Source organism: Hyperoodon ampullatus, assembly GCF_949752795.1.
Source record: "Hyperoodon ampullatus genome assembly, chromosome: 4".
Classification (NCBI taxonomy): Eukaryota; Metazoa; Chordata; class Mammalia; order Artiodactyla; family Ziphiidae; genus Hyperoodon; species Hyperoodon ampullatus.
The window spans coordinates 129604703-129627501 of record NC_136917.1 but is presented as its reverse complement, the minus strand read 5'-3'; the positions used below and the strand labels follow the sequence as shown (position 1 = coordinate 129627501).

The following is a 22799-nucleotide window of genomic DNA, read 5'->3' as shown; positions in this document are numbered from 1 at the left end:
TAAAGCAAAGAAAGAAGTTATAAAAGAAAAAAAACAATAGATTTGACTATATAAAACACCATAAACAAAAGTAAAAAAGAACTAAAAACTGGAATATATAATTACCACAAATGTGGGATGAAAAAGACTCATATATCTAATATGCAAAGAACTTTTACAACCAACAAGAACAACTATATGACCACAAGAGAAAAACAACTAATAGGCAACTAGAAAATTCAAAGAATGGCTAATATTTTTAATTTGGGGAAAAATTAGAAACTGCTTAAATGTCCAACAATAGGCAAATATTTAAATTATGAAATATATTAAGGTAGAATATGTGCATGCATATAAATAGTGTTTCAAATAATATTAAATGATATGGGGAAATGCTCATGATAAAATGTTAAATTTTTAAAAACCTGAAGTAAAAGTACATGAGTCATATGACTGCTATTAGTACCATGTTTGCTTAGAAAAATACTGGAAGAAAATACCTAAGAATTCACAGTGGTCATTTTGGGGAGTGGTGAGTTTATGAGTAATTTGTATTTGCATTTTTCTATATTTTCAAAAGATCCTAGAGCACACATGAATTGCTTTTGTAATAAAATTTAGTTTAATAAAAGAAAATATGTGAGGGTTAGTGTGCCTTGATTGTAAATATTTTGCAGATTATAGGCAAGAAAATTTAAATTAGTAACGTTTTCCTATTTGAGTAAAATATAAAGGAGTCCTGAACAACTGAACATGGTTAGAATCTGTGAAATAGTACACCTTTCATATTTGACTTGGGGGCAAGCCACGACTGTGCTATGCTTTATTTTTACAAGTTGTATTAAGGCAGTTTCCCATAAGGCAAGTTGTCGGAAAGACAGTAGAGCAGAGCGGTCAAGGGTGTGGGCTTGGGTGTCCGGCAGCCTGGGTGGGAGTTTTCACTCTACCACGCAGGGCACAGGGACAGTACACAGGTGACCCTACCTCTGCAAGGTTCACCTGACTAACCAGATACTATCACTGTTTCCCCTATACAGATGCCTTATCAACCCCATTTTCTAATAACTGAATGATGGCTTCATATGATTATTCATGTCATCTAAACTGTAAATGGAGAAGTAACAGTAAGGAATGGATAGAAAGAGATCCATAAATAAATAAATAACCAGTGATACCCTCACCATGGCTTTCTTCACTCGGTGCTTGCAAAACTATGTATATAACCCAGTGCCAGCTCAGCCTCGGTCCTTAGCAATTGCAATTAGATCATGATCAACAGTAGAGTCACATTCTCTTGTCACATTACACATAAAAATGTGAAAGAATCTTGCTTTTTTTTAATATGAGAGAGAAAAGTAGGCAACTGTGAGGTTTTTATGATACAAAATTCTTTGTTAACTCTGTTGACATTTGGTAAATGAATTACTAGTTGCCTCATGGCAGAAAAATCCCTATTTATTTCTGAAAAAATACTGTGATTAATCAGCATCTTCTCTAAAAATAAACAATAGTCTTGCCAAAGGCAAAATGCATCATGACTTGAAAGGAATAAATTTTGCAAAATAAGATAGCTCGATATTTAAATAAAATGAAATATGATAAGACTTCTCTTTAGTTACAGTCATCTTCAAAAATGAATTATTCAGAAATAGATTGTTAATAGGCAAGTCAACTGGATGTAATGTTTGTTCTGGTGGCGTCTTTGTTAATTCTGTCACTCAACCCCCCTCCATCCCCAGACACAGCATTTTCCTCATCCCCACAGCAGGATGTAGACAATGATTGAAGAAAAATGTATTCATTTATTTACCCATGGTTTTATTCCTTTGAAAAAGGCTTTTTAGCCCTAAGGAACATCTGTTTTATAAATTTCTGATAAAATCAAATTATTTTACATTATTCCTAAAGACTTATTTTTATAGAATCTCTTCTTTCTATCTTTCTTGACATATTTTTAAGCTAATCAAAACTGATCACTGCCATGATCTTTTTCACTTTATAGAACTAAGTGAACCAAAGTCATGTAGTTTTCAAAATTAGATTTTGTTAGTATATGTAAAAAAAAGGTAGTTAAGGATTTTGACCATTAAAGGATGCGAAATTATTCTTCTCCAGCTGCAAATCATGCCTTCCCAGCACCACAGAAGGAACCATTGCTCACTAAGGTGCCGTGTCACAGCAGTGCTGAAGAAATAAATGCTTAATGAATAAGTGAGTGAACTCAAGAATGAACAAATCAACAAGCAAATGCAGGCAGGCATGTTTCTATCATTCAATAAGACAAGCTCATTTAACCAAAGACAGAAACCAGAATCCACTGTGTTTAACCACCAGTAGATTAAATAGAAAAAAACACTACAGGTTCTGTCTTACATAATTAGAAAAACTCCACACTAAAAAAAATCTGATATTCAAGCACAGATGAAAGCAAGCAAAGAACCGTTTCAGAGCTACATGATGGATGCTGTGCAGGAAGTAAGGATTCCCTCTTTCAGTCACCAACACACAATACTTGGATAGACTGTACAGGAAACTGAAGGACTTCAGACTAATCAGCCCTGCTTTCGGCACCTACCACAGCTTTCATGTTTATTTCACCCACCTTCCTCTTGTTTCTCAATCCCAGGGTTCACCCAGATGCTCACCCTAGCTTTTTTTTTTTTTTTTGCCTTTGACGTGGATTGGTTTGTATAAAACACTTCGGGAACACTATTTTAGAGTAAGAGCTAAACAATATCTGATTTTTGAAATGATACCTTTGCTTTTAAAGATAGAACAGCAGACATTAATTTTTTGCCCTAACAACTAAAACTGACACCAGACTGGGCAGAAAACGGGTTGTGTAGCACTGACACCTCATAGTGCAGGAAGACTGATGCAAAGCGCAGATAAAGAAGTCTCTAGCCCGACCAACATTTGTTAGAAGAGTACCAAGAAAATATATCTCTTCTTTTTACATAATGAATCACATTTTCATTTGAAAAATTAATCCGTGCACATAGTAAAAATCCCTCTAATTCAAAATGGTGAGTACTCAGCGCCCTTCCACCTCAGATGCCCAGAGCAGCCATCTCCTCTCTAAAGCTAGCAACTATTGCCATTGCCTTGAGTGCACACGCAGAAATACGCTGGCGGGTGAAAACATATTCATGTGGGTTGAGAGTCTTTGTATATTTACAAAACTGGGAACATTGTACTTTGCCCTTTTTCATTTAAAAACGTACCTAGACAATTAAATTAATAATGATGCAGTTATTCCATAGCATAACTCTGCTGTAAAAAAAAGAGTGAGAATATAGCCACTTTGGAAAATAGTAAAAAAAAAAAAAAAAAAAAAAGTTAAACAAAGACATATCATTGGACCCAGCATTCTTCTACTAGGTACATACCCATGAGAAGTAAACATATTTTTCCACAAAAAAACTTTTACATAAATGTTCATAGCAGCATAACTCATGATAACCAAAAGGTGAAAACAACCCACATCTCTATCAACTGATGAATGAATAAAGGTTGTATATCTATACAATGGAATATTATTTGTCCATAAAAAGAAATGAAATACTGATTGATACACACTACAACACAGGTGAGCCTTGAAAATGTTATGCTAAGTGAAAGAAGTCAGTCAGGAAAGACTATATATTACATGATTCTATTTAAATGAAAGATTCAGAACAGGCAAATCTATAGAGCCAAAAAGTAGATTAATAGTTGCTTAGGGCTTGGAATAAAGCAGGTGACATGAGAATTGGAAGGTGGCAGCTACAGGGTACTGGGTTTCTTCCAGGGAGATAAAATGTACTGAAATTGATTGTGGTATGGTTGCACAACTGGGTGAATATACTAATAATTAAATAACTGTATACTTTCAATGAGTGAATAATATGGTATGTGAATTATATCTCAATAAATCTCCTAAAAAAAAAAAAAAAAGCAAGAAGCCTCTTCACATACCAACACATTGTCAAGTGAAAAATGGAAGTTGCAGGACAGTGAAAGTATAGACTATGCTTCTTTTTGTGTAAAAAGGGGGAGTGAATAGAACCTAGTCTCATTGTTTGCTTTTACATAATCGCTAAGGGATACACAAAGAAAACTAACGAGAGTGCAGACCTCTGAATATAAGTACCATCTTTCCAAATTATCACAGTAATAATAACAGTAAACATTGCCTGAAGATAGCTCCGTACCAGTACATAAGAGACCTTCCTCACAGCTACACAGTATTTCATTACTGTTGTACAAAATTGTTGAATTAGCCCTATACTGATTGACAGTTAGGCTGTTCCTAGCTTTCTATTATAAAAACTGCTGCAGAACATTTTTATACATGGATTTTTGCACTTACAAACAAGCATATGGATAGAGAAAAATTTTAAAAAGTGGAGTTGCTACATTAAAGATACACAATATAAAGAAATCCTTAAATAATGTAACCAAAGAATACCTCTTAAATTTGTTGACAGCTGTAGCAGCTGTAAAAACTCAGAGTTTAATCATAATCACTGAGCAAAATGCATTTTTCTGAAAGAGATTAAATGAAAATTTAGAATTTTCCCATTTTCTGTATTGATAGCATTAAAGAAGAAGCACAATAAGCTCCTTTGAAAATAAATTCAGATAAAACCCAAATGGTTTATTCTACATAAGCTCTGGAACTTGAGCAAGAGAGGCCTCCTTTTTTTTTTTTTTTAAATTAATTATTATTATTATTTTTTTTTGCGGTACGCGGGCCTCTCACTGTTGTGGCCTCTCCCGTTGCGGAGCACAGGCTCCGGATGCACAGGCTCAGCGGCCATGGCTCACGGGCCCAGCCGCTCCGCCGCATGTGGGATCCTCCCGGACCGGGGCACGAACCCGTGTCCCCTGCATCGGCAGGCAGACTCTCAACCACTGCGCCACCAGGGAAGCCCCCGAAAGGCCTCCTTTTAATAGGCATGAATTTATTTGAATTCATTATGTGTTTTCCCAAAAGCTGTGCACATTTCAAGTGACCTTTCAGCCTCAAAGTAGGAGTCTCAGAGCAAAAGGATGAAGAAAATCTCAGTTTCAATTAAGATAAACATCAACTGTCAAGATCCGATTAGACTATTTGAATTCCAAGAAGGCAAAACCATAATCAAAAAAATGGAAAGCATCAGGGCAGCAGAAAACGTGGTAAGATTTAAGTGTGTGAAGTTTTGATGGTGCAAAGAGATATTACTGAGTGTCCATGGAACTCAGGGCTATGTTTGAATGCATTCTCCCCTTTTTTTTCCTTCCACTCTCTCTGGCTCATTTTGGAGTTGTTTTTGAGTGGTTCTTCTTAGCTGCATTATCATCTCTACTTATATAGACATAGCTGGGCAAAGGAAACTTATTCACCATGGTCAAGGAATAGTAGATACTAACTAACAAACTCTTACGGTTGACAGAGTAACAGAGTTATACATATACCTTTAACATTAGGTTGTCAAAAGAATTAGAATGCAATATGCTATATTTCACACTAAAACCTTAGTTTACTTATTTTGGGTTATTGTTGTCTTTGTCATTATTTTGGTTTTTTTTTGATCCAGAAAGTACTTGAAAACTTGGAGGATGAGCACAGGATGATGACTGTGGTGATGATTTTTGACGGGTTTCAGTGTACTCGCTGTCTGAAGCTGATAGAATCCATTCATGAAGTACTTAAGGGTGGCAGGGAAAAGAACACGACTTATGTCTCAAGCAGTCTTACCAGTTAGAACTTCTGTCTTTTGCACTATTCATGTTGTCACGGTGGACACACCCTCCTATCAGCTGAAGGCCAACATTATATCCTCTGGGAAAATTACTCTAACCAGTTGCTAGAACCATGTTTTTACACATATATATCCATTTACCAATTACGATTTGAATTCAAACTTTAAATTTAGCCCATAGAGGTATTAGAACACTGAAATCTACATACTCACAGCAAGAGAAAATTCAACAGTGACTTGTTACCTAAAATAGAGGTAAATCTGCCATAAGGAAACACAGATGCCAGTGCTATGTTTTAAGTGTGATCACAGGGCTAAGTAGTTCTTAGTGATTTCTGGAATGTCTATAGTTTCCTTGGCTGGGAGAGGCACTGCAAGGCATTGAAAATCTTAAGCCTAATAAAAAATGCTTTCCAATCCTAGCAAGTCAACTCTTGGGAGGCTCTTAAACTTTGTATTAAGAGGAGAAATGTGTAGCTGCATATCATCCTGGGGGCACCTTTACTCCAGAAGGCTCTCCTTCCATCCCTAAGTGATGTTCACTTTCTCTGACCTCAGCCCACCAGGACTCTCAAGAACATTCTAGCACCTGAGGTTAGGCTGGTGCTAGAAAACGACCCAGCCAAAGACCAAAACCAAGGATTGACAGTGGGGAACCCATCATTTCAAGATTTCCAATTTTCACGGGAAATCTGAACGTGAGGCCCATATAAATGAGGTAATCCTCTTCTCCCCTTGTTTTACTTGACGGGTTCCTTCAGTTCTCAGCTTCCCCAACCACCCAACTAAAGTACATCTCCAGGACACACACACACACACAAACATTAATTTAGTCCTCTGTAGTATTCTCTTCACTGCACTTACCATATTGGGAATCATTTTATTTGTTAATTAGACATAATTAAAAATAATTATTTTTACTCAGTAAGATCCATGAAGGGAGGGAGGTACCAATGCATCCTCAGAGCCTGGCACATAGAACAGATCAAATATGTATTTGTCTGTATAGAAATATATAGAAACTACCCTACACAAAACTACAGCAAACTGCCCTAAACAAAAAGCCTGGTTGAACTACTTCTCATAAAAAAGCATTTTATATCTCTATCTTCTTGTGGCATCATTGTAGACTACTATTAAAATGTAACTTATATGTGTTTAAGCACACAACAAAGTAACATATTTCTAAATACTGTAATATTGAGAAAATAATATCTATTTTTAAGAGGGCTATGTCAAAGAAGGCTTCAGGCTAGATTTAGCTGGAAGTGAGGTTGATTTACTCCATATTCATGTAAATTTATTTAATAGAATAATAAGTTTAGATCAAGCCAAGATTTACATGTATTAATCTTCATATTAAACAATTATGAGATTTTACCTAGAGCTGTTATGACATTTTTTACAGTAAAATTTCCATTATCATTTCACTTGTGAAAGATCATATACATGCCATACCTTATACCATTTTGTTAAATGGCCAAAATTCTTACGTCCTCAAATAATAACTCGTATCAAAGAGTAACTTGAGTCTACACTAACATGAAAACTAAGATTAAAACATAAACAAGAAAACATTATTAGGAGTTTTTCCCTCCTAATCATAATAAGCTGGCTAACACTTATTTGGTTTGTTGTGTGCCCAGCTTTGTGCCAAGCAAGCACTTTCCATGAAGTCTTTCATTCAGCCTTTCTAGGAACTCCAAGGATTGTTTTTCCCTGGGTCCAAGATCACCCAGCTTGTAATTGGAGGAGCCTAGTTTTGAACTTGACCTGACTTCAGGACCCTCCCCATCTCCCCATGACCTATTGTTGGCAATTCCAAACGTCCTCGAGTTTCAGCTCTGTGATGCCATATCCTGTATTTTCCTAAGGTCTAAAGAAATAGAAATACTTTGAATGAAGTATTCATTCAAATACTGAGCTACTGAGCCCTCTACTGAGTGCACTACTGAGCCCTCACACTCTGGAGCTCTGGAGCCCGCATGCCACAACTAGAGAGAAGCCTGTGACGCAGCCAAAAATAATAAATGAACGAATAAATAAATAAATAAATATTTTAAGAAAGAATACAGAAAGTCAAAGAAGACTTTAAAAGCAATTTTTATTCAGAAATATTTCAGAAAACAATAGGTATTCATTTGGTATTCAATTAAGTCTTGCTTTGAAGGCTAGAACTTCTTTATGTGAATTTGAAATTTACAGGGTTGGTTATACCTATGCAATTTTCAGGAAGCAACTGAGCGAACGTGAAATGACTTGAGCGATTGGCACCAAGGGAATTTAGCACTTTAAAGATTTGGGGAAGTCCAGGCTTGCACGTATAGGTCTGTATTCGTACTTTACCTATCTCTTGTGTATACATTCACTAACATAAAAATGGCATGAATCATGGAAGCAAACAGGTTTGGTGCTTTGAACAAATTTTCTAGTTTATTGAAGTAAATTATCTAAAATGTTTCTCTGTGTATTGGAAATTGATGACTATTAGGGTACAACACATGGGTGAAATTTAAAAGGATGAACGTCTGTGCTTTATATGTGAAATTACCAACAGTTTACAAAGGAAGTCAAATCACCAACAGAACAAAACTAGAAGTAGAAAAAAAAAATTTCAAAACTAGTCATTTAAGAAGGGGTGAACAAAGGTATAATGCTGGGAGAAGTAGGAGATTCAAGTGAGAAATTAATTTGTAATTTAATTAAAATCTTATAAATAAACTTTATAAAGTTTATAAACAAAATCTTATAGTTTTTCTGACGACTGGCTAAAGTTTATAAAAGTTATTTATGGAATTGCCCACAATATGTACTGAAAAGTTACAGTATACTAAATGGGGTAGGTTCTAATGTCAGACTGATTTCAAAGCTAGTTAATATACAGCTGGAGCTGTTATAATTGCACAAAAATACCAGTAGTCCAGATTTTTGATGGGAATCATGTAATAATATGGTTCACCGTGAAAGTCTGATAATAATTTGATATTTTGTTGGCAAACAGGTTTTCCATTGTTGTGTGGTCCCCTTGTATGGCAGCTGTAATCACTAAGGGCAAATCCTTTACACTGAACTACAGTGGGACATGAATGGCATTTTCTTCTGATTTCTACATGGAATCTGGTCTTTGACAGTTCTTTCCAAAGCTCCTATTAGATCCCTATTTGATGACATGACCTTAGTTAGATTAATGCAGTTGAAGCCACGGATTATGCAAGATGTTTAAAGGAATATTACTGCACTTAACCATGGTAACAGTAAAATGAGTTTATTTACAGAGCTGGCAAAGAAGCTAGTAGCAGTCATTTGTGGAAAGGATAAGTTTATTTCCCTTGTTAGTGAAATAGAGCCCTCAAACATTTTTCAAAACTTAACTAGGGGGCTTCCCTGGTGGCGCAGTGGTTGAGAGTGTCCTCCTGCCGATGTAGGGGACATGGGTTCGTGCCCCGGTCCGGGAGGATCCCACGTGCCGCGGAGCGGCTGGGCCCGTGAGCCATGGCCGCTGAGCCTGCGTGTCCGGAGCCTGTGCTCCTCAACGGGAGAGGCCACAACAGTGAGAGGCCCGTGTACCACAAAAAACAAACAAACAAGCAAACAAAAACTTAACTAGGACCTATAAAAACTAAAGTCTCCTGGAGATTATCTGTGAAGACACACATTTTGGCAATAAATTAAACTATGTCAAATGTCAACCTGAGTTATTTTTGTTTAAACTTCATTTCTTCCTATTTTTCTGATGCTCCCTTCTCATGTTCTCTTCCTCTATACATTAAAATTCCCTAGTTTACATATTTTCTGTTTGAAAAATTAAAAGCTAAATTCACCTAAATATGAAAGAAATCTGTTGGTTTTAAAACTTATTTAAATATAATGAACTTAAATATTTAATTTGGCTGACATGGCCTTGTTAGGAGGTGAGTGAATAAACAATTTACCTAGAATGAAAATATCCCTCTAGCCCAGGGAAAATATTTGGTTTAAAAAAAAAATCAAATATTCCCGATTTATTTCATATAATCCCACCCCAAATTTAAGCAGTGAGGTTTTTAAATTATTCTGTTCACCACGGGATTTTTGACAGCAACTGAGCCACTTTTAAACTATAAATGTACTTTTATCATGAAAGTAAAAAATATACCAGGGATATAGAAAAATGTTAAAGTAGAAATCCTCTGCCCCACAGGAATAGTTTAGAAAGTCATTGGATTGGAAATTTGATGAAGGTGAGGGCTAATACTTCATCAGTGTCTTTCTAAGAGCCATCAGGGTGCCTGGGGGAAGAACTGAGTTAATAAACATTGTTAAGTGAAGCAATGAAAAATGCACGATGGACTGCCTTGGTGCGTAGTGGTTAAGAATCCGCCTCCCAATGCAGGGGACATGGGTTTGAGCCCTGGTCCGGGAAGACCTCACATGCTGCGGAGCAACTAAGCCCATGCATCACAAATACTGAGCCTGAGCTCTAGAGCCCGCGAGCCACAACTATTGAAGCCCGTGCGCCTAGAGCCCGTGCTCTGCAACAAGAGAGGCCATCGCAATGAGAAGCCCATGCACCACAATGAAGAGTAGCCCCTGCTCGTTGCAACTAGAGAAAGCCCATGTGCAGCAACAAAGACCCAACGCAGCCCCCCAAAATAAAATTAATTAATTTAAAAAAATAAAGTATTAAAAAAAAAAAGAAAAATGCATGTTTACTTTTGCAACTAATAAAAGAGCTACAGAAACAAAACTCTTCTTTAAGGACTATACATTTTAAGCTATAGAATCAGATTACATGGTCGAGTGGCTAGAAAATGATCTTGTCTGACACTAAAAACAAATCACTTTCTCAATTACTAAGGATTAGGCCTTAATTTCTTAGCATTCCAAAAAATTTAAATCTAGAAGTGTGGTAAAGCTAAAAGCAACTTAATAGTGGGAAAAGTGCATAATCCAGGCAGGAACGCTAACCCTGACTTTGGAGGTCAGAGTTCAACTCCATTTGTTAGGGCTCTAGGCCACACTTGGGTCTCTGACTCAGCATCCCAGCTACAGAGTCTGTCTGATGGGACAGCTGTGTTTGGTTTCAAAAGGCTGACAATGAAGCTGGGGTGAGCCTGAAGTGGTGGTCATGGTCCTCAGCCCCAGCAGATCTCTCAGATGGAGAGACCACTACATTGATAGAGTTAGAGAAGGTCAGCCACGTCAACTGGCTGATTAATGTGTGCAACACACATCAGCATCTGTACGAGCCATTCACGACTAGTTGATGGTCCTGAGATGAGTCACTCAGGCAAGGAGATGTTGAGGAAAACTGGGAAGTGTAGATTCTAGAACAGGAGACTCATGAGGGAATGAGTTAAAGTGTTGAGGCTGGAATTACTAGTGAAGGTGGGAAACTAAGGGTGAAGCCCACAGGAAACAGGCAAACATCCTCCCTGATCTAATACTTCACAATTCCTTGCCCCAGAGAGTAAACTCTGTCTCCACAACTCACTCAGTACAATCCCTAGCAGAGTGCCATCTATTAAAAGAAAAGTAAACATAAAAACAGATTGGGGGCCTCCCTGGTGGCGCAGTGGTTGAGAGTCCGCCTGCCGATGCAGGGGATACGGGTTCGTGCCCCGGTCTGGGAGGATCCCATATGCCGCGGAGCGGCTGGGCCCGTGAGCCATGGCTGCTGAGCCTGCGCATCCGGAGCCTGTGCTCCGCAACGGGAGAGGCCACAACAGTGAGAGGCCCGCGTACCACAAAAAAAAAAAAAAAAAAAAAAAAAACAGATTGGAACGTTTTCTTGGTGATGTAAAACCACTCTCTGTTCTCTCTGCATGCACCAGACAGATGTGGAATGCTGCTGATGGGACAAGCACTGTGCTGGGCGCACAGGTACAAAGATGAGTAAACCCAGTCTACTCTACAACCCATTCACAGTCCCAGAGGACAGGCAGGCAAGAAAGCTGACCATTGTTGCAATGCTTCAAGAGCTGTGCTAGAGAAATGGACCCAGTCTCCTGAGAACACATAGAAGGGCATTTTCATTCTGAATGGGGAGGCTAGGAAGGCTTCCCAGAAGAAACGTCCATTGAGGGTGAATCTAAGCAACAGAGTTTGCACATGAAATTGTATTCAGATGATTACGGTAAATTGAAAACAGTTTTAAATGCTCATATAGTCCTATATACCAAACTGTGATCTAAGCAATTAGCATAAATAATTTTTGCCCTGAATTTATATTTCAAACAAAAGTTTGCTTAATTAACTATACATTAGTGAGAATGAATGAACTACATACAGCTACATCAACATGGGATAAACCCTCAAACATCTATTTGCAGGGGAAAAAAACCCAACCAGCCACAAAAATTGTATTACAAACTGTATTACTCCTTTTACATAACATTCAAAAGTAGAAAATAGTATTCTGTGCTTTTTGATATCAGGATAGTTGTTATACCTGGTGCTGGTGGGCAGTGGCTGAAAGAGGCACAGAGGTGGCTGTAGGGTTACTGGTAGCATTATTTTTAATCTGGATGGTGATTATAAGGGTAGCCACTGATAATTAGAATTACTAATTTTTCTTTCTTTCTTTTTCTGGTTTGCAACATCCAAAAAGAGTTGTTATGGTTTATGATATGCACACATGTTTTTCATAGGTGACAAATGACCAAAAACATGTCAAAAATTTCTAAAAAGTATACACGCACATTTGTACGGATGTACAAATCCTGCTTTTGATACAACTTCATTTGCATGCAAATTTAATGGCAGAGTTTAGATATAAAGAATTCTGAGATCACCAGGGCCACTTAAATGGCAAACAGCCACACTATGCTCCTCGTCTCTCTGGGGGCATCACCAATCGATGGTAGCACTTTTTCTGAGTCCCAGTGCAGCTCCCAGTACTTTATTCCATGTGGCTACTACTTACTGACCACAGATGAAAGCGATAAGCCACCTTGCTTTTAAACAATGAGGACTGTCTAATTCTTTCGTTATTTATGTGAGAAAGACCTTACAGTTAAGGACAAATTTCAATGTATTTCTAGGTCAGGGTAAAATTTCACCCGTATGTATGTAAAATGATTTTCCCAATTATAATCACACCTTTATAAAGGCATGTTTGCTATCAGCAAGTTTGCTGCTTTCTGTCTTTTACATTACTATGGAAACACTGATTCATATACAATTAGATGCAATTTTAACAAAAGGACTCAGATAAATAATTGGGCATATTTTTTTCCAAGCAGAGATTCAGGGAATCTTTAGTGACCCAGTTTTTTCCCTCAAGGTGGTTAACTCCACCCTCAATCACACTTTTTAACCCAATGTACAGTTGTTAATTATAACAAAGAAATACTTTTACACATTTTATTGGTAACTACTCATAATAAAATAAGTAGATACCAGAGACAATGGAATACTAATTAACTGCTCTCATGAAACCACTGGATTCACTACATTTCTAGCCTCTATGCTCTTCAGCTCATCCTGAAGCAATCCTACTCTGGGCCATAGAAACAGATCTTCTAAACAGATCCCCTTTTTTGCCTGTTGTCTTTCTAGAAACAGATGGAGAAAGAGGCTTAAGACCTTTTTTGCTATGCTAGGATGGCAGGATAAACGAAATAGGAGTCCTACCCAGTCTGGGATCTGCTTAAGAAGGAGTTTAAGCAGGCTACAGAGATAACAACCTGTGAATTAGGAGATAACCATCTATGAATTACACCACCCAGAATGCATGTCAGGACAAGAGGAACAGGGGATCTAGAGAGGTAGGGAAGGCCTGGCAGTGAGATAGAGTAACACAGAACCACCAGGAGGCCCCAAGTAGGAAGGTTACATGGAGAAAGTCTTAACACAGATGCATCTATGGATAAAGTCCAGGCTCCCAGCCATTCCTGTGAGATTAACCCCCTGCCTGGACTGCTGCCCTAGAGGATTCTGACCAATTTTTAAATAACTAGATCAGAGGCATTTTAGCTTTGAACTGATGACTTCTTCTTCTGCCACCTTCTCTAGGTAGTTTACTGCTTTGATCCACCCACCTGAATAGAAGTAAATCTTCTTTGAATCACAGTGTGAATGTGATTTATCCAGAACATCTAGCTTCTGTATAAGTGCTCTGTTTGAGGTGTGCCCAAGAAGACTGCCTTATGGAAAAGAAGCCCTTATAGACTGAATCAGTTTCACACTTATAGTTCTTGACTATTTAAAAAGTACCACTAATATACAAACTTGAAAAATGCGTAATACAAGCTAACATTTCCTGGTACCCATGAGGAATCAGCTACTGTGCTAAGGATTTTAATTAATTTTAATTGAGTTAATTAACTCATTTGACATATTAACATATATATCATTACTAAAGGTAACATTTAATAATTTTAAAAAGCATGTGAATCCATGAAATTCTCTTATTTGCCACGCAACATTGGGCAAGCAAGTTTGCCTCACTAACCTATAAAATGAGGAATGATAAGAATGGGTGCTTCACAGGATTTAGGTTGGGGACTTCATGGGATAATTCTTGTCAGATGCATAGCCTGGTACCTGCCACACAGAAGCACTTAGTAAATAACAATTACCATGATTTTTATTTCTGTGAAGACTATATTAGGAGAACAGAGAGGAGTGAAGTTACAATTTCAAGACATGGATTTTAGCAACCTAATTAGCTATGTGACTTCCAAAAAATGTAGTGATCAGAGTTCAGTTATCTGGGCAGGACTTTGGTCAAAGCACTGTCTTAAATTTCCTTCAGGAGATCACTGAGGTCTCATGTGCCATACCTCTCCGTACATATTCCTCCAATCCAATTTTTTGAGAAGTTATGACAGAATTATCATGGTGTTAGCTAACTTCACAAACATAAGTTTAAGAATTACATTAAAATCCCATACAACTTATAAATAGAAATGATTTCACACATTTGGCTGACAAAATTTTAGCTATTTCACCTCGAACTTCATGTTTGTTTTTAGAAAATATTTCTCCAACAGAATCTGTTGCCACAAAATCACTGACATTGTTTCTAACCATTTTTCTTGACCCTACTTGACTAGAAATGTTAAGCAAAACTTGTCCACTTCCGAAATATGGTCAGGGGTGGGGAGAATTAGATTATAGGTTATTCTCTGTAGTCCCATTCATTTCCAAGATTTTATGGTTCTACTCACTGGTCAAATGCCAGAGAGGAAGAAGACAGTGCAATTTATAGTCTGACCAGGGGGAGAGGGTCAATAAATTGAACGCATCAGGAATTAGCGAGATCTCTAGAGAACGAATCTGGGTCAAAGTCCACTTTCTACTTCTCCATCCATCTCTATGGTCCATGGTGGAAGGCTTGTGTGCAAATCTTGAGAAAGAAGGCAGACAAATACAAAAGATATTTGTTCTTGAGTTGCACATGGTTAAAAGGAGAAACTTGAACCATCTAGGACAGGAAGCAAAGGTATAAAGCAGCAGCCTACTGACCACTTTTGGAATGCCAGGAGGCAGAACCGTGGGCGGCCAAAGCAGTGGAGATAGTGGGGAAAAGCAAATAAAACAACAACAACAACAGTGACAGATGTGGGATTTAGAATTAGACCATGTTTCCTTCAGCACTGCGAGTTAAATACAAGTTTTATCTCATATAGTTGTTATGAAGACATCATGAGCTACATCATGTACAGCACCAAGTCCAGTGTCTGACAAACAGTAGGGGCTCAATATTGTACAGCTGTCCTCATTACAACAGTCACCACTCCGATTACCACTATAGACTGAGCTGCTGTCCTAGCTAGCTGGTGATCTAGCTGCCAATCAGCTACCTGCTGTTCCATGACAAAGCTGTATCAGATGAAACATTACAGCAGTGGCTGTCTGTAGGCCAGAATGGCATTGGTTAGAAGTTGACACATTCTGCAGGGGGCTTCCCTGGTGGCGCAGTGGTTGAGAGTCCGCCTGCCAATGCAGGGGACATGGGTTCGTGCCCCGGTCCAGGAAGATCCCACATGCCGCGGAGCGGCTGGGCCCGTGAGCCGTGGCCGCTGAGCCTGCACGTCCGGAGCCTGTGCTCCGCAATGGGAGAGGCCACAGCAGTGAGAGGCCTGCTTACCGCAAAAAAAAAAAAAAAAAAGTTGACACATTCTGCAGGAATTTATCCTAACTAAAATAGTATTGGTCATATAAATCCCTTGACACAAAAAAGAAATTCTGTACCACACTGCAGTGGAATGAAATCATGGATGTTAGGGATTATTATTTTCTGTATTGAATATATGCATGAATATTTCATACATATTCATTTTAGAAAGTTGAATTTCTTATCTTGAATGTATTTTAAACAGGATAGAGAATGTGGCACAATGGGAACACTCTTCTATGTGAGGCTTGAAAACAATGACGTATTGAAACTATGTTTTATGAAACCTTTTAACAAGTCACACTGGTCCATCTCTACAATTCAGAATGAATATTTTGCAATATAAAATGAAAAAAGACCATGAAGTCACTTACTAGCAGTTTTCAAATATCATAAAGGAGAATCTACTGATTCACCACCCCTGATAACTAGGAAGAAATAGGTTAAAATTTAAGCAAGGGAGATTAGTATTAGATATAAACAAAATGTCTGAACTGTGCAGGTTGTAAAACATCAGCACTTTTCCAGTAAGGAAGCTTTGGAAGCTGTAATCCTGGTGTGCATATATTCTACGCCTAGTTTCTAGTTTTTTAATTTCTTGTTTTCCCTCACCTACCAGAGAAATGGAAAGACTTGAAGCTGACTTTCTTTATCCGTTGGCAGAAGTTCTTAGTGCTGACATGAGGGGGAGAAAAAAACCAAAAAACCAACCAAACAAAAAACCCCACTACCACATTCGAGTTCATTATCGGAGCTTTTGCCAGAAGGTGGCAGTGTAATTAAACAGGGCAGGGTGCCAGATGGTGGATGTCTGGTTCAAAACGGGCTGGAGTTCTTCCGGGCTCTCCTCTGACCGTCCCTCTTACTTCTCTAACCATTTCTTCAGCTCTTTCCCACAATCTTTCCCTCGTTGTTTCTCACTTTTTTCTGAAGAGCAACTTAGCTTAGCTTCCCCAATTCACACCCTCACGCATCACCCAGGATGCTCCTAGGAGAGCCAACCCCCACGGAAGGCTGAAGGTAGATAATAAACATATATCATTCATACCTCCCCTGTTATGCTAAGAGCTGCATCCATAGGTTCTGGACTTCTACCTATTCTCCATCCTTCTGAAGGACTTCCGAGTTTAGGCCAAACTTGACCACAGAGCAAGGCATTTAGAGAGCTGAGACACATCACAGGCATGGCCTCCCATTAGTTATGTTTATGTGGTTACACTTAATAGTACCTTATCCAGGCTCACTGTCTTTGGTCTTTGTGCCTCTGTGATACCCCAGGCTTCCTGGAGGCTCGGATCCCTGGAGAGACTGGGTGCTTTTGGCTAGAGCATCCTTTACTTCTACTATCCATTTTCTAATATATCTTCTCAAGAGATGAAAACACCTCTGTTTTATCTCTTGAGAAGTTGGATAATCTCTGGAGGAGCTCCTTTAAAAATCTACGTTGGCTTTTCATTAAGACTGTGCTTTCTTTCTGACTATATTCTTCACCAACCTAGTTAATAGCAACCAGGTCCCATTCTTCTTACCTCTATCCAGGCTTTTGCAATTCTATCTGTTTAGTATTACTATTATTCAGAATATTTATACATATCTCTCAGGCATCTTTCCCTAAGGAAAATCTCCTTGAATCTCTTCAGCTTCATCTTAGAATCTACTTTTCTCAATCTTGCTAGTAACAGTTGGATGGATCCATGACTAACTACTCCTATACCCATGATTACATTCATATCTTCACTCCTTCTGATAAAATTCACTACATGATTGGAATGACTGACAGAGGGACTAATAGGACCTTATTAGGTAAAAACCTATGCTGAAAGGCAGGTTTTAGTGATGGGGCCAACACCATGGTGTTGGGGAAGAAAAGAGTAGAGTTACAGGTCGGAGTAAGTGTTGCTGCACACATAACCACAGCCAGTTCTGTTCATGTGGAGTCTATAGATTGCAGTGTAGCTAAGGAAAGTGCTGCACAGGGCAATTTAACCTATGACCTTTAGTCACCAGTGACATGATAGAAAAAGTGGTTGAAAACCCCATTTTGTCAATACCCAAACTAAAGAAACACCTTTCTTCTAAAGAATTCAATACCAATTCAGCATTTCTTTATCAACTGCCATGCTGTACTCCTGACGTCCACTATCTGTATATGTAATAAACAATGATTTTCCCACCCAAAACAAGTTTAAAATAAATTTGTAGAAACTAAGAAGATGCTAAATAAAATGAATGGCTCTTAACTAGAACTCTTCTGTGATTTCCCAGAAATGAGAATTTTCCCCTAACGTTAAAGTCTTTCAAGTCTTTGAACTGTTGTTATTTGAACTTCCCAGGAAGTTTAATCACCAGCAAGTTTATCCCAGTCCACAAAGGGATACGGAAAACACAAATGACTCTCCAGTGGCAGTGTAGCACTACAGAAAGTAGAACTATAAAGGATCATCGTAGTTTATTAGCAAAGTGGTTTTCAAAAAAGCTCTTTAAAGGTACTGCAAGGGTGGACAGTAAAGGTGCTAGCTCAGTGGCTGTTTTATGTATGTTTATAGATATTTACTTATATATACCATACATATATACTTTAAAAAATTTATCTCTATATACCAAATATAAACATATAATTTTAAATGCTTTGTACACATTTCCTTATTTATATTAGCATATCATTTGTAAAAAGTGTTCATTGAAAATACATGTTTGAAATTCACTGATCTAGCTCATTCCCTTTATTTGACAGGTGAGTAAACCTGGCTATAGAGGGACTAGGTGGCTTCTCCAGGGACACAAAGCAAGTTAGACATAGAGCGGACAAGTGGCTTTCTCCACAATTCATGACTTTAAAGAGTAAACCTATCTGTGATCCACTCTGTGCTTCCCTGGCATTAACACATTTTTTATGTTTTAAATAATATTCAAGGTATCTTAACCACTTCTCTTCAAAGCTGCTTATCTCTAGGTGTATTATATACCAGATATGATACAAACTTAGGTAATAGGATCAAAAAAGTTTATTGCAGGTTCAAAACTCTGAACCAATCTTGAAAATAGTCACTTCCCTAAGCCAAGTCAGTGTATTCTGAACAGGCAGAAAGTATGCAAATTCCATTTGTTTTCCCATTTACAAAAGCCTGTAAGATAAAAGATGTAAAAAGGAAGATTGTGTATCTTTTTCAAAGCTGGCTTAAAACAGTATGAAACTTCATACGAAGTCTGAGACATAGTACTTGCTTCTTACCTGAAGCCTTACAGAGCTTGCAGAGAACAAAGAAAAACTTGCTAATGTAATTGGAAAGATGATCTATTTATTCAGAACTGAGAAGCACTGACTTTTGCTTCTTATTTCTCTTTAATAGGGAACAGAGAACCTTATTTGCTACCAGTAGAAAATAATTACAAAAGTTTTTCAAATAGTCATTTTTCGATGCCCAACATCAGCCTTAAACTTTGTAGGCTATCATACCTATAAAAAGACAACTTCCAATTTATTTCTTCAATAGCCCAATATCTAACCAAATATTTTAGTGCATTTAGATATAGTCATAAGATGAATAATTTTACAGTCATTAAACATGGTAGTTAGATAGACAGCAGAGGGAGGCAAATGCTGAAATAAAAAGAGCACTGCTTCGGAAGTAGGCTGACTTGGGTTCGATCCCAGCCCTCCCTGGCAGTTAAAAGGCCTTGTTCAAGTTATTTTATCTCTTAGGTTCACTTCTTCATCTGTAAAATATGGGTTAACAACTCCTTCCTTTCAATTTTGTTATAAGGACTAAACAGGATACTGTATGTAAAATTCTCTACAGAGTCCACATTCACAAGAGATACTCAATAAAATGAAAGCTAGAAGTATTATTATTACAAAAGTACACGCTGACATGTAAATGAAAGAGCAGAGCACAGAATTTACAACTGTTCAAGATATGTAAGTTAAGTGAAAAATGGGAATAGTTGAGGATGGGATAGTGGGGGTTATAAGTAATTTTCCCTCCAAAATATTTTTGTTGTTACATCTTTTTATTCTCAGTTAGAAAACTAGTAGTTTTAGTCTACTCAAATACTCTTACTATGGTCATGAGGCCAAAATAAGAATTCTCAGCCAGCCCGAACTTTTATAACCTTAGGAGGAGAGAGTTAATAGAAAAGAGAAATCATTTATTGATCTAAGAAGCAATGTTATTCAGAAAATCACATCTGTACAGTATTGAAATGCTTATCTGCCATACTTTAGACACTGAGCAAGTTGTTGTTTACCAGATATACAGACATCTACACATATAAAGATGTGTTACAGGGAGATCAGCTCGGTGCTTTGTGACCACCTAGAGGGGTGGGATAGGGAGGGTGGGAGGGAGACGCAAGAGGGAGGAGATATGGGGATATATGTATATGTATAGCTGATTCACTTTGTTGTACAGCAGCAACTAACACACCATTCTAAAGCAATTATACTCCAATAAAGGTGTTAAAAAAAAAAACACGTGCTAAAAGCTACCTAGTATATATTCTTGTTATCTAATACTTTAAATTTATATATATTTACAATATTATATAATCAGGAAACAGATTAATTTCAAGATTATTTTAATCTTATTTTTGGAAATTAATAGAATTTTAACTATAAGTAAGGAGTGTTTTTTAAGTAGATGAATTAAGAGGAAGGGTATATAATATCATTAGGAGTTTGCCATGTAATCTCCTAATCAGATGTATACGTATACACATACACATGTATATTTCCTCTATACACCTGATGTATAATCTATGTAGATTCTACTATTTAAAAATATAAATATAAATAAATAAATGTGTGCATAGAATTTGAATGATAAAAGGGATAATAAAACAGTTAAACTAATTACAGCAATTACAATCTCAGGTCAAATGATTTAGAGGTAGCAGTGATATACCTAAACAGTTATATTATTAATAAGACAGATGTCAGATTAATAACTGGGAGTTTCCGTAGTGTGCCATTAGGAATCATCAGCATAAAGAGAGACATTTATTTCTTACATAAACACCATTCTGACCCAAACACTACGCAAACTATTTAAAACTAAATGGAACAATATACACATTCATAAATCAATATTTTTAAAAATATACTTTGAATTGTGGCCCTATTTATCTATGATGATACCTTTTATAATTTAGAATAATAAAATAGAATAGTTGTGGATAAAAACAGACCATGAGGGCTTCCCTGGTGGCGCAGTGGTTGAGAGTCCGCCTGCCGATGCAGGGGACACGGGTTCGTGCCCCGGTCCGGGAAGATCCCACATGCCGCGGAGCGGCTGGGCCCGTGAGCCATGGCTGCTGAGCCTGCGCGTCCGGAGCCTGTGCTCCGCAACGGGAGAGGCCACAACAGTGAGAGGCCCGCGTACCGCAAAAAAAAAAAAAAAAAAAAAAAAAACAGACCATGACACTCTCAGAAGAGTAAAGGATGTCAATGTTACTAGACGCCTGAAATGAACTAACTGTTCCTGATTGATTGAACCCTGAATTTGGAAATGTCTCCCAGCATTTTAGGCAAAAATAAGAAATAGGTTGGTTAAATACTATTTATTCACGTATAAGAGGATAGAAATCACAAGTGAATTTTATAAATTCTGATCACCCATTTATATTAGAGATTTATATTAGCTATGGTAACTAATAGAAGGCTTCTAACTATTTCCCAGTATTTATTACTTGGCATAAAAGAGCCATACAAATTTGTTTGCAGATGCAACCTTTTCTTTAAATAAACTCAAGGAGGAATTTATTGCACATATTTATTTAAAAAATCACAAGTGATATGAGATGAAATCTGCATCTATAGTTTATTAAAACTCACAGAAATACCACTGAAGGGACAACTCTTGATTCTAGTCCCCTATAAAACACTAGTACAATAACAGCAAATGATAACCCAATCACATAAATGTGGGCTGAATTCCTTATGCAAATAATGTAAGTATTTATTTGTGTATTTGCCTGCTCACATAATTATATGTAATACATTTTACCTGCCTGCTTCCATCCTATCCCCAACACCTGCCTTCAATCATTGCTTTTAATTCTCCTGTCTGAAGGATTATTTCCATTTCAAAAAGGTGAGCTTATTTATTTATTTACAATCAATCACTAAGATAAACAAAGGAAAATTAACCTCTGAAACAGCCATAAAAATATTTTTGTAAATAACTATTTGAGACACAAAAACTACTTTATTGAGAAACTATTCCTTAAGGACCATGTGTGTATGACTACATCAAACAATAATGAGGAAATAGTAGAATTAAATATTGCAATAAATTGAAATTAACATACTTTTTGTTAGGATGAAAACACTAAAATTACCAAAAATCATAATTATCAGGGAACACTATATTAACAAAATAAAACGTAGGAGATTCCTGAATGATAAGCAACTTGATATACATTTAGTCATAGTTAAATTCAAGTTGGTTCATATGATTAAAATATATGACGTTATTAATTACGCTAACACACATGTGCTAAAAGCCAAGGTACTACTTTTAAAGACCATGGCAAAGACTGTCAACTACCAGCCTGCTTGCATCAGGCAAGAAACATAAGAAAACACACAGCCTGATCAGGCGGTGAAAAATGACAAGTTTTCATTTTCTAAACTCCCAACGTTTTTTGCAAGTTTCCTTCCTCTTCTAAAAACTGTCACCAGATGAATTGCTATGGTCCACGTGGACTTTAAAAAAAAAAAGTGTGAGTACCACTGTTTTTAAAACAGACAAAATCAGGCACAAAATAGAGAATGAAAGTGTCACCAACAGTGTGCTCTTTCTTACAAAGCTTTAACATCACACTTAATTCTTGAACCTCCGAGTCAGCAATTACTAAATACTCCACTATTACGTCAATCTTAAAAGGAAAGAAGGTGAGAAGCAGGAGAGAAAAGCACGTTACCACACTCCCTCCGAAGTCCTCAGGGAACTTGTAGACCGGGATCTTGGCTTCATAATAATGCTCATTTT

The 22799-nt window shown here is 37.3% G+C and overlaps 1 protein-coding gene across 7 annotated transcripts in view; it reads right to left on the bottom strand.

The window, feature by feature from the left end:
* The window catches only part of PDE4D (phosphodiesterase 4D), a gene marked incomplete at both ends in the record, with an annotated part of 1136097 nt that overhangs the window by 268021 nt on the left and 845277 nt on the right, over positions 1-22799 (bottom strand). The window contains one exon of one of the 7 annotated variants that reach the window (XM_079703999.1): positions 22732-22796. The exons of the other annotated variants lie outside the window; for them this stretch is intronic. Coding sequence (XP_079560125.1) covers positions 22732-22796 — 65 coding nt within the window. Of the gene's footprint in view, positions 1-22731; positions 22797-22799 lie in introns of those variants that run through there. 7 annotated transcript variants of the gene reach the window in all.